General features: G+C 43.1%; 2 protein-coding genes across 2 annotated transcripts in view; both read right to left on the minus strand.

The window, feature by feature from the left end:
• LOC127692270 (UDP-glucuronosyltransferase 1A7) overlaps window positions 1-4,138 on the minus strand; it is a 75,995-nt gene extending 71,857 nt beyond the window's left edge. Inside the window, exon 1 of the mRNA XM_052192470.1 lies at window positions 3,215-4,138. Within this exon, the coding sequence (XP_052048430.1) occupies window positions 3,215-4,072 (858 nt within the window). The 5' untranslated portion in view covers window positions 4,073-4,138. The remainder of the gene's footprint in view (window positions 1-3,214) is intronic.
• A 6,022-nt stretch (window positions 4,139-10,160) lies between these two features.
• Window positions 10,161-11,042, minus strand: LOC127692816 (UDP-glucuronosyltransferase 1A8-like). The gene has a single exon (XM_052193413.1). The coding sequence runs from the start codon at window positions 11,040-11,042 to the stop codon at window positions 10,161-10,163; it is 882 nt and encodes a 293-aa protein (XP_052049373.1).
• Between the last annotated feature and the right edge of the window lie 2,520 nt (window positions 11,043-13,562).

A 13,562-nucleotide genomic window follows, 5' to 3' on the forward strand; every position in this document is an offset into this window, starting at 1 on the left:
ATATAAAACCCTTGTGGTTTTCCAAGAGTCATAACCTTCTCACCTGGAACACGGATGAAGGAATGCACACATCCTGAGGTCACTCAATGAAAATTTACCTTAGTACATAAGCTCTTAGCACATGCGCTTAGTCAAAGGGCTGTCTCTGAGATCTGAACATTGCTTTGTGACATTGTCTTTCTTCATATTTACCCTTAAATAACCTTTCACATATGAAAGACCTTTCCCACATATAAATCCTTTAGCAAATACATGAAATCATATATATGCAATCCTTATCTGTAAAACTATGGTTCAATTTATCCAGATTTTATAGGTATATAGATATAAAATCATATATGGCTTTAATATCTGTAAAGATTGGAGTGGTACAATGAGCTACTCTAATGTCACTCTTATTTAGTTTCAGGTCACACCCTGAGAAAGAGGGTAAGGGTGGACAAATGACCTGGGTAGTGCTTGGCAGTTTATTGATGGGGAGTAAAGGGGAGGAAATATCTTTGAGCTAGCTGACTCATGTTCCTAAGGTCCTGCCATCTGAAACTCCCTTGCGTGACCTCCCCAAGAATGGAAAGACTCACCTCATGGTTAACAGTTTATTTAAATTGTGCAATGCCTGTGTACCCATTGCTCTTAGGAGCCAGAAGAAGGGCATCTGACCCTCTAGGACTGTGGCTGCAGAAGATGAGCAGCTGTGTGTGTGTGTGTGTGTGTGTGTGTGTGTGTGTGTACGTGCACGTGCATGTGTATGCAGAGAACTGCACCAGATCCTGTAGGACAGTACTTTTCCCTGAGCCGTCCCACCTGCCCCCACTCCTCACTTTCACACAGATAGATCTGTAGTCCTTTACTGTGCAGAAGGAACATTACTCCACTTTATCTAAGAAGTTCCTTTTTCACATGAAAATATGCCAATTTGTGAGAAAATGTGGCTCAGCTACAAGGCCTGCTAGACCTTGTCAGTGTCCAGAACCAGAGTCAGCAGAGCACAGCCCATCCCTAAACAAACTGTGCACCGAGCTAAGATAGCAGAGATTAGGTACGATGGATTCGCCAAGAATGATACCCTCAAAAACACCATTTGGTGGACTCATGACTAGGGAAAGTTAGAGTCTTCCTGTATCTTTCCCTGTCAATAACAATCTTCAATTTGTGGTCCAGATCCTCCAGAGTGCGAGACATTGAATAAGACTTGACCATAAAATTCAGAGACTGCACCAGGTGCCAACACACCACTGGCATGACTACCACCACCCCATGCCCACTGTGGCTGAGTTTCTCCACATGGTAAATCAGTGATTGTCATCTCTGGGCACCAGCACCAGCCTGCCTGCCTGGGCAAAGCCAGAGGCCAGCAGCAGACACACACACACACACACAGAGAGAGAGAGAGAGAGAGAGAGAGAGAGAGAGAGAGACAGAGACAGAGACAGAGACAGAGACAGACAGACAGACAGACAGACAGACAGAGAAAGGGAGAGTGGAAGCCCTTCAGGAGCTGTGGGAAAAGCATGGCCCTAAGCTCCAGCCTTGGGTTTGGCTGCTCTGATTCATCACAGGGGAAAGTACAGGATCAGGCCTTCCCTTCTGGAGAGCATGGACTCACAAGCTACCAGAGCTCTCTCACAGAATGTGGGTACCACTAAGGGAAGTAAGACATGAGCAGTCCTCATTGCAATACCTACTTGTATGTTCACATGATAAGAAAAGCTTAAACTGTTAGCACTGGACAGAGATGGGCAATAGGCCATAGGACAGTTTACAAACAGTTGTGAAGAAATATGTGAGACACCAAGGATTGCAAAAGCAGCAGAAAGTGAATTTAAAAACAAACAAAAAACCATGCAAGCAAGCAAGCAAACAAACAAACAGGCTTGCATTTCTAGAACAGATCTCAGAGCTAAATGGGAAAAAATATCTTCAAACAATCAGACCCTTTGCTCAAAAAGGACATGCTGCCTCTGTTTCCAAGGCATTGCAGGCAAGAAAGACATTTGGCACAGATTTTTTTTTTCCCATTCCCGACACCACACACACAGGCTTGCCACAGACTGTGAAAAAACTCTTCCGGGATGGTGCATCTATATCGCAGCTCATACACATTGTGAAAGAGGGGCCACAAAGACTGTGAGGGTCAGAATACCAAGAAGTCTGTGGTGAAAAGGTCTCTGCATAAATTAAACCAGAACAATGGCATTAGTAATGGGCAAGCCAATGTGGAAGGGGGAGGGTCTCACCCCTGGGCAAAGAAGAACAGGCTACTGGGAGAGTTAACCTCTGCTAGGCAAGAGTCTTTATTGACTGTCCACCATAAAGTGGTCAGTCCTGATACCAAATACACAAAAACAACAAAAACAGACTCAGCAGCCTATATCTGCACTTGTGTTAAACACACACACACACACACACACACACACACATGTAATAATTATTAAAGAAGAAGAGGCTATCAGTTTGGGAAAACACAGGTGGGGTTGGAGAGAGGATAGGAGGGGAGGAATGATGGAATTCTATTTTGTTTTAAAATATAAAAAAGTGACCAAAAATATAATCACCATTACAGGAATTTAAATATCCATACAACATAAGTGATGAAAACATTCAGATATTTGAGATTCAGAGACAGCAAAACATGTTGAAATCTAAACTATTTTTAAAAGTTATCATTCAAAGCAAAAGGGAAAGTAAACCATTTGAACTTCCACAAATAAAAGCCAGATTAAAAGAAAAACAAACAGAGAACAATCAACAACGAGCACACAAACAACGCTAACACTGCACCACACACATGAAACATGGGTGTTAACACCCCGAATGGAGACAGGGTAATTGCTAACTGTGATTAAGATGTGAGTGTGTAATTCCCCACGGAGGAAAAGCAAACAGCTCAACCGGCTAAGGAGACAGACGCCAGAGACTGAAGCAGCTCCACGGAGAGGTAGAGCCCGGGATGGAGCAAAGGGAAGCTTCCCTTCCTAGTGTCTCACTCTTTAGCCAAAAGCAGTGCAGGCTGAAGATTACATGCGAGAATGTCAGCGGTACACACAGCCACAAGGAAATCTATCAGCTGCTCGACTGCGCAACTAAGTGTGAATGTTCACAGGAAATGGATCAAAGGAACTGAAAAAGAGGAACATAAATGACAAACTGCCTTTCAGTAAGGAGTAACTAATTGCAAAGCCGGCCTCCTCCTGTGCTGAGGGGGGTGATGTACCTTGGAAATCGGTTTTCCCTGATGGCAGTTGATCCCTCCGATGTGGATCACGTTGGGCATCACAGGTCTGGGGAACTCTAAGATGAAGTCTGAGCGTAACAACCAAATGGACACTGGGCTGAAGAGGTCTGTCATAGTCACCGGGGTCTGCAGAACTTCAGAGGCAATATCTGTAGCAGTTTTGAAAAATGAGTGACAAAATGCACGCTCCCCCATGTAGGAGAGGAGGTTCCACACTCTTTCGGTGAAAGTCATGGTGTCTGTGAATTTCAAGAGACTTCTGGGGACATAAGAAGGAGGACTGGGGCACTGGGCAGCATCTTCAAGATAATGACAAAATATTCCCCTGCTGAAGACCACGGACGGGAGAGAAAAGTACTTGGCAACAGTTAAGCCACACACATCGAAGGGATCCAGAAACACAGCATCAAAAGAAGTCTGCTTCAAGTACTCCACTAACTTCTTGTCTTTAAACAAACTCTGACAGTGTGAAAACAGTAAATCGAAGAAAGCTTTAGCTGGAGAATTTAGGAGAGGAAGTATACCTCCTTCTTCTTGACTTTTCCACTGAGAATCAACAAATAATTTGAACTCCCGGTTTAAATCTTCAGGAGTGTGAGAAACTGCATACGTCTTCACTGTAAAATTCTGTGATTTCCCCAGCTGCCAACTCACCTCTGGAACAGCTACCACCACCTCATGGCCTTTGTGAATGAGTTTTTCCACAACCATCTGCATGGTGAACCAGTGACTCCCATCCATGGGCACCACCAGCAGCCTGCCTGCCTGGGCCAAGCCAGAGGCCAGCAGCAGGCACACACAGAGAGGAAGGGAGGCTGGGAAGGCTGTGGGAGCCATGGGAGAAGTGCAGCCTGAGGCAATCCAGCTGCTGAGGTCTGTGCTCAGAACTCTGAAGAGGAAGTGTGAGCCAGAGAGAAATCTACTGCTCAGGAGGGCGTGTACTCACACCGCAGTTAAGGAGAATGATTTACTTAGGAGAAAGGTAATGAATGAGTAAGCATGATTAAGAAACGTGTTTGCTTTTTTAAGAGGAAGGGCTTGTGACCCCTTTCTTGGGCAGAATCACACAATGTGAGCTTAGAAATAGTTATGAGGAAATATACGAGACCCTAAGGAGTACAAATGTTTTGACAAAAGGAAGCAAGTATCAAAGAAACTTACATTTCTAGGATTGGTCTCAAAGTAAAATATGAACACATTTTTCGGTGACCAGACAGAATCTATTCCAAAGGGATTTGCTGCCTTCAAAGGCTCAAGAAGAAGTTCCTGAGCCTGTCCTCCAGAGAGACAGTGAATCAACTCTGCCAGACAGCAATGCTGCTCTCTGTGCACTCTCAGTGGGATTCTCATTCCATTCACAAACACTCTGCCTTCTGACTTGTTGACATGAGACTGACAGCCATCTCCACAGACCACCCCAGGGACTTAAAGGAAGGTGACCATCCACCTCCTTACAACAGTCCCTCTGATGCACCTGAAGCCACAAGCAGACATATTCTATGGAGACGCAGAGAGCTCTGCTGTGATGTCCCTCAGTTACCCGGGGAACTTCTTACACTGCTATGGCTCTGTCTCCCATGGCACTGTAGCATCTGGGGATTGTTTCCACCTTGTGGCTGCTTTGAATAGTGCTGTCATCAGCACCACATGCAGGTTCTCAGGAATTGCTCTCAGGTCCTTCAGCTAGGACAAAGGCTGCTAGCTCATGAGGAGATTCTAGGGTTCAGTGCTAAGGACCACCAGGCAGCTCCACACGGGGCTGCATCATTTTAATTTCCCACCAGGCCTGCATTATTGTCTGGTCCCCACATCACTCTGAAGCCATTTTTACTTTTTCTTCTTCTTTTTTTTTAGTGTACTCTTCCTGGTGCTGTGCATGGCATCTTGTAGATCTTGTGGTTTCTGCTTGCATTTTTGTAAGCACTCCCATCTCCTGCCTGATCATCCCAGGACAAGAGAACAACACTTGAATTTGACAGTCCTGTCACTGGAGTGTCTAACCTTCAGAAACAACACTGTCTCCCTTTCCCATCAATTGGTTGAAAATCTCTCATTCGCCAAATACAGTAGAATGTGAGAAAAATCTTCACCTATAATAAAGCCTTGACTTTCAGCACACACAGCATCTATTCAGAATAATTGCTCCAACTAGACAGAAGCTCCATGAGCTGTATAGACTTTGGGTCTGGTTATCTTTGGTATGTGATTTTTTAAAATCTGCAAGATTCTGGTTTGGTTCTGATTTTTGGTTTGGGGTTTTATATTTGTTGTTTGTTTGTTTGGGACAGGGTTTCTCTGTGTAATCCTGGCTGCCCTGGAACTCTCTCTGTAGATCAGGATGATATTGAACTCAGAGATCCACCAGACTCAGCCTCATGAGTGCCAGGATGAAAGGTATGCATATTTCCAAGGATTTTTAAATAATGTTTATTTAAACTTTTTAAAAGTTGGACATGTCCCAGATTATTTTGCATATTTTAGGTATTATTTATTATTTATGTGTATGTGTATTTTGCATCCATGTATGTATGTACACCACATCATGCAGTGCCCATAAAGAATATAAGAAGTCTGTGGGCCTGTAGTTACTTTATACGTTGTGATGTGATTGCTGGGAATTAAGTATGGGTTCTTCTCATAAGAAAATGATATTCTGACAGCAGGGCAGGGGGGCGGTTTAACCACCCAGGAGTGCAGAGAAATTGGCCTGCACAGGTAGAGCCATGCCTGTTGCTCAGAGGTTCACGCCCGGAAACCTCTGGCGGAAGTCCTCCAATCTCTTTGTCCGGCTTGGGACCACCCTCTGCCACCTTGTACCATATCCAAGTGACACATGGAGGTAGCTAAGCACTCAGGAGTGCAGAGAGCCCAGGCAGCACAGGTAGGACCACCTCTGCTGCTCAGAGGAAACAGCCGGAAACCCTGAGGACACAAAAGCCTAGGAGCAGCCTGGGACAGGAGTCTTCTGATTTCCACCTGCGTCCAGAGTTGATTGAGGCCACAGAGCTACATACCCAAATACAACCACAAGAGAGCTGGTCTCCCAGGAGTACCTACATCCTGTGTGCACAGAGAGAATGGGTCTCCCAGGAGCACAGATATAGAGGCTTGCATGACAGATAAGCCACAGTCAGAAACAGCAACACCAAATAACACCAGAGATAAAAAGATGGCAAAAAGCAAATACAAGAACATTACCAACAGAAACCAAGGCAACATGGCACCATCTGAACCAAGTTCTCCAACAACAGCAAGTCCTGGATACCCCAACACACCAGAAAAGCAAGACCTGGATTTAAAATCCCATCTCATGATGCTGATAGAGGATTTCAAGAAGGACATAAATGACGCCCTTAAAGAAGTACAGGAGAGCCAGGTGGTGGTGGTGCACTCCTTTAATGACAGCACTCTGGGAGGCAGAGGCAGGCAGATTTCTGAGTTCGAGGCCAGCCTGGTCTACAGAGTGAGTTCCAGAACAGCCAGGGCTACACAGAGAAACCCTGTCTTGGGGGGAGGGGGAAGAAGTACAGGAGAACATGAGCCAACAGGCAGAAGCCCTTAAAAAGGAAACACAAAAATCACTTAAAGAAATACAGGAGAACATGGGCAAAAGCTCTTAAAGAGGAAACACAAAAATCCCTTAAAGAATTATAGGAAAACACAAACAAACAAGTGAAAAAACTGAACAAAACCATCCAGAATCTAAAAATGGAAGTAGAAACAACTAAGAAATCACAAAGGGAGACAACTTTGGAGACAGAAAATCTTGGAAAGAAATCAGGAGTCATAGATGCAAACATCAACAACAGAATACAAAAGATAGAAGAAAGAATCTCAGGTGCTGAAAACACCATAGAAAACATTGATTCAACAGTCAAAGAAAATGCAAAATGCAAAAAGCCTGTAACCCAAAACATCCAGGAAATCCAAGACACAATGAGAAGACCAAACCTAAGGATTATAGGTATAGAAGAGATCAAAGATTTACAACTTAAAGGGCCACTAAATATCTTCAACAAAATTATAGAAGAAAACTTCCCTAACCTAAAGAGAGAGATGCCCATGAACATACAAGACTGGGCCAGAAAAGAAATACTTCCTGTCCCATAATAATCAAAACAACAAATGTTTGTTTGTTCTACTAAACAAAGAAAGAATATTAAAAGCAGTAAGAGAAAAAGGCCAAGTAACATATAAAAGAAGATCTATCAGAATTACACCAGACTTCTCACCAGAGACCATGAAAGCAAGAAGATCCTGGGCAGATCTCATACAGACTCTAAGAGAACACAAATGCCAGCCCAAACTACTATACCCAGCAACACTCTCAATCACCAAAAACAGAGAAACCAAGATATTTCATGATAAAACCAAATTTACACAATATCTTTCCACAAATCCAGCCCTACAAAGGATAATAGATGGAAAACGCCAATATAAGGAGGGCAACTACACCCTAGAAAAAAAACAAGATAATAATCTTCTTTCAACAAACCGAAAAGAAGATAACCACTCAAACATAAAAATAACATCAAAAATAACAGGAAGCAACAATCACTTTTCCTTAATATCTGTTAACATCAATGGACTCAGTTCCCCAAGAAAAAGACATAGACTAACAGACTGGATACATAAACAGGACCCAGCATTTTGCTTGCCACAGGAAACACACTTCAGTGTCAAAGACAAACACTACCTCACAGTAAAAGGCTGGAAAACAATTTTCCAAGCAAGTGGTCCCAGGAAACAAGCTGAAGTAGCCATTCTAATATTGGATAAAATTGACTTTCAACCAAAAGTCATCAAAAAGACACGAAAAACAATTTTCCAAGCAAATGGTCCCAGGAAACAAGCTGAAGTAGCCATTCTAATATTGGATAAAATTGACTTTCAACCAAAAGTCATCAAAAAGACACGAAAGGACACTTCATACTCATCAAAGGAAAAATCTACGAAGAACTCTCAATTCTGAACCTCTATGCTCCAAATGCAAGGGCACCCTCATTAATAAAAGCAACTTTACTAAAGCTCAAAGCACACATTGCACTTCACACAATAATTGTGGGTGACTTCAACACTCTACTCTCAATGGACCAATCAGGGAAACACAAACTAAACAGAGACACAGTAAAACTAATTGACATTTTGAACCAAATGGATTTTATACACACACACACACACACACACACACACACACACACACACTATATATATATATATATATATATATATAAAACATTTCATGCTAAATCAAAAGAATATACCTTCTTCTCAGCACCTCATGGTACCTCCTCCAAAATCGACCATATAATTGGTCACAAAACAGACCTCAACAGATATAAGAAGATCAAACTAATCACTAATCTCATGCTTCCTATCAGATCACTATGGAGTAAGGGTGGCCTTTAATAGCAACAAAAACAACAGAAAGCCCACATACACATGGAAACTGAACAATGCTCTACTCAATGATACCTTGGTCAAGGAAGAAATAAGAAAAGAAATCAAAGACTTTTTAGAATTTAATGACAATGAAGGCACAACATACCCAAACTTATGAGACACAATGAAAGTAGTGCTAAGAGGAAAACTCATGGCTCTGAGTGCCTCTAAAAAGAAACTGGAGAGAGCTAGCAGCTTAACAGCACACCTGAAAGCTCTAGAACAGAAAGAAGATAATATACCCAAGAGGAGTAGAAGGCAGGAAATCAACAAACTCAGGGCTGAAATCAACCAAGTAGAAACAAAAAGAACCATACAAAGAATCAATAAAACCAGGATCTGGTTCTTTGAGAAAATCAACAGAATAGATAAACCTTTAGCCAGACTAGTCAGTTTGGCAGTTCCTCAGAAAAGTGGGCATAATACTATGGGAGGACCCTGTTATACCACTCCTGGGCATATACCGAGAGGATTCTCCAGCATGTAATAAGGTCATATGCACCACTATGTTCATAGCAGCCCTATTTATAATAGCCAGAAGCTGGAAAGAACCCAGATGTCCCTCAATGGAGGAATGGATACAGAAAATGTGATACACACACACACACACACACAATGAAGTACTATTCAGCTATTAAGAACAATGAATTCATGAAATTCTTAGACAAATGGATGTACCCTGAGTGAAGTAAGCCAATCACAGAAGAACATACATGGTATGCACTGATAAGTGGATATTATATAAATGGATAAGTAGATAAGTGGTTATTAGCCCAGAAGCTTGGAATAACCAAGATACATATCACATATCAAATGATGCCAAAGAAGGAGGAAGAACAAAGAATGGATACTCTGGTCCTTTGTAGAAAGGGAACAAAATACCCACAGAAGGAGATACAGAGACAAAGCATGGAACAGAGTCTGAGGGAAAGACCATCCAGAGACTACCCCACCTAGTGATCTATCCCATATACAGTTATGAAACCCAGACACTATTATTGATGCCCACAAGTGCTTGCTGACTGGAGCTGGATATAGCTTTCACCTGGGAAACTCTCCTAGTGCATGACAAATACAGAGGGGGACACTCTCAGCCAAACATTGAACTGAGCACAGGGTCCCCAATAGAGGAGTTAGAGAAAGGACCCAAGGAGCTGAAGAGGTTTGCAACCCCATAGGAGGAACACAGTATTCCCATAGCTCTCAGGGACAAAACTATCAACCAAAGGGTACCCATGGCTCGAGACACATAGGCAGTAGAGGATAGCCTTGTCACCAAAGGGAGGAGAGGCCCTTGGTCCAGGAAAGACTTAATGTCATAGTGTAGAGGAATACCAGGACTGGGAAGTCAGAGAGGGCTGATTAGGGAAGAGGAGATAGCATTCTGTGGGAATAATAACAAGAAGACCCAAAGAAGACAAACACAACTGAGAAAACACCGCTCAGTGAGGAACAGCCTTATCATCCAAAGCTGACCCTCTCTTCACCTGCTTAAGGGAAGATGATGTACCTTGGAAAGTGGCTTTCCATGGTGGCAGTTGATCCCACCAACGTAAACCATGTTGGGCATCACAGGTCTGGGGAACTCCAGCACAAAGTCAGTGCGAAACATCCAAATGGACACTGGGCTGAAGAGGTCTCTCATAGTCACAGGGGTCTGCAGAACTTCAGAGGCAATTTCTACAGCAGTTTTGAAAAAATAGGGGCAAAATGCACGTTCCTTCAGGTAGGAGACATGGTTCCACACTCTCTCCTTGAAAGTCATGGTGTCTGTGAATTTTGAGAGAATTCTGGGGACATAAGAAGGAGAACTAGGGCACTGGGCACCATCATCCAGATAGTGGCAAAATATCCCCCCACTGAAGACCATGGATGGGAGAGAAAAGTACTTGGCAACAGTTAAGCCACACACATTGAAGGGATCCAGAAACACAGCATCAAAAGAAGTCTGCTTCAAGTACTCCACTAACTTCTTGTCCTTGAACAAACTCCGACAGTGTGAAAACAGTAATTCAAAGAAACCTTTGCCTGAATGCTTCAGTAGAGAAAACATTTCTATTTCTCGAGTTTTCCATTGGTTGTGAGCAAAAAACTTGAAGTGGTGGTTCAAATCTTCCAGAGTATAAGAAACAGAGTAACTTTTCACTGTGAAATTCAGTGATTTTCCCAGGTGCCAATTCACCTCTGGGATGACTACCACCACCTCATGCCCTCTATGGCTCAGTTTCTCCACAATCATCTGCATGGAGAACCAGTGGCTCCCATCTATGGCCACCACCAGCAGCCTGCCTGCCTGGGCCAAGCCAGAGGCCAGCAGCAGGCACACACACAGAGGAAGAGAGGCTTGAATATCTGCAGGAGCCATGGCCAAAGTGCAGCCCAGGAGGACATATGGGCTGGGACTCTGTGCTCTGATATTTTGGGAAGAGGAAAGCTTATGGAAACTAGAACACCTCTCCATGCAGGAAGGTGTAGCCTCATAGTCATTAAGAAGGTACACTTCATGACAATGACTGACTTTTGAGAACAATGACAATAGAGCCATTATTGAGATGCCTACTTGTCTGTTTTTCAGATAAAAAGGGCCTATGACCCTTTTCTTGGGCTGAAACACTTAACTTGAGCTTAGCAATAGTTATGAAGAAATACACTTGACTCTGTGTCCAAACATTTTCCCAAGAGGAAGCAAGAAAGGGTCAACAAATCCCACATTTGTAGAACTGGTCTCAAAGTAAAATCTGGACAGTTTCTTTAGGCCACCACACTGTATCCCACAGGGATTTGCTGCCTCTGCTTCCAAGGCCTAAGGGGAGAATCCTTAGCATGGCCCTCAGAGAGGGAAACAACTCTGCCAGATAAGCACTCTGCTGGTGTCTGCACCACAGAAGGATTCTTGTTTCACATCTAAATTCCTGGACACCTGGGATATGCTAAAGTAAGATAGGCAACTATGGTGTGGGCCACTCCAGTGACTGGGTGGCATGTGGCTGCCATCTCTTTAACTTTTCCCTTTCATATGCAATCGACAGTCACATATTCTAAAGAGAGGTTGAGACCTCTGCTCTAGGTTTCCCCAAGGAATCAATGTAATTTTGTCCCAAAGTCCCTTAAGCACTCCTTGAAGTCAGGGCATACAATTATCTTGTGTATTCATCCTATTTGCACAGTACCTAGCCATGGCTTGACTGGAGAACAAAAGGTTTGAGTTTAGGGTCAACTGTATCATGCAATTTTTCTATACAGTTTCATGGGAAACTTAGTGGTATATATCAGATAATAAAGCACACTTAGCAAGGAATCTTATAGCCATCCTAGGGGAGGGGTGACCCTTGTAACTTCCAAAACATTGCCCCCTTTTACCTTAAATGTCACCGTTAACAGATATACACCTAGTCATCTATTTACCTTGGTTACTGGGGATCACTCAGGTGATCATTTTTGAAGATGTAAAAACAGCTAATGTGCCATGTCTTCAATTCCAGTACTAGGGAGGCAGAGCCAGGTAGACTTGTGAGTTCAAGGCTTGCCTGGTGGACATAGTTAAGTTCCAGAACAGCTCAAGGTATATAACAGAACCTGTCTCAAAATAAATTCAACCTGACAAAAAAAAATGGCTACTGTGACATCTATATGTTTCTGGTTACAAGAAGGCTTGGGCTCCAATCCTCCCACAGGAAATTAGATAACAACTCCCAAGTCCTCATTTTGAAACCCTAACAATTGAAAACAAGCCCACAATGCATGAATAGTTCAGAGAACTTAATGAAATTCAAGTATAGTAAAACAGAAACAACAATTATTTTACTCATATCACACCACCCAACTCCTATTCCCAAAGCAGTGCTATACAGATAAGGAGACCATTTACGCTGAACATCAACCTGCTGGCAGAGAGGTCAGCCAGTGCTCATAATACAATGTCCTTAGTGTTCCCAGAATTCCTAGGACTGCCCCAGTGATATCTCTGGTGGCTGAGGTATTACTAGGAGAAAGGACATAGTCATGCCACATGGGGTGAAATAGACTCAAACAAAGGAAGGAAAGTCACACTTACATAGCACCTTAGTATCACTTACCAGCTATGGAACCTGACCGAGATAACTACTAAATCCTAGTCCATCTACAAAACCAGCCTGGTCAGTCTTCACAGGCATAGGAAGACATTCGAGTTTACATCACTGTTTGCACCTCTGTGTTTCTAACACATCGCAGTACATCTGCCTTCCCTAAAAATACACAGAGCTGCATTTCTGGCCATTTCAAAACAGTGTGGGGGCTGGCAGTGATGGCTCGTCCTGGTTGTCACCTTGATCAGATCTTGAACCATGTAAGAACTAAGCTGCTGGCCAGACCTGTAAGAGCTTTTCTCCATCAATTAAGTGGAAAGGGGAAGAAAGTCCTATGTTGAATGTGATGGCGCCTTTAAGCGGCAGTTTGGGTAAATGGAATTCCCAGGGGGACATTTTGCTTTTGACCTCACTGCCATCAAGCTCCACTGGACAGTTTATCTATACTGTTGCTGACACTTCTGCTATATATCTTTACTGATATCAGACTTCAGCTTCACTGAGCTTTCAAAATTGACTGAAGACCAGTGGCCGTGTTGGGATTTCTAAGACTTCAATGACATCTTAAGAATAGGTAGGTACACTCTGTCATGGACTGAGCAGTAAGCAAGCTCCCAGACCCTCCAGAGTAAAGACAGCCATGATTAGACTATCTGCAACGGACTGTGTAATCCATTGTAACAGCCCTCCTTTTAATATATATTCCTGCCATCAGGTTTGTTCCTACAGAAAACCCTTACTAATAAGGTATAATAAGGCAGATGTTTCATGCAGCTAGACCCTCTGGTTAATGATCCTGCCCATACAGGAAATCAGCC

This window comes from Apodemus sylvaticus, chromosome 9, assembly GCF_947179515.1.
Source record: "Apodemus sylvaticus chromosome 9, mApoSyl1.1, whole genome shotgun sequence".
In the NCBI taxonomy this organism is placed as follows: Eukaryota; Metazoa; Chordata; class Mammalia; order Rodentia; family Muridae; genus Apodemus; species Apodemus sylvaticus.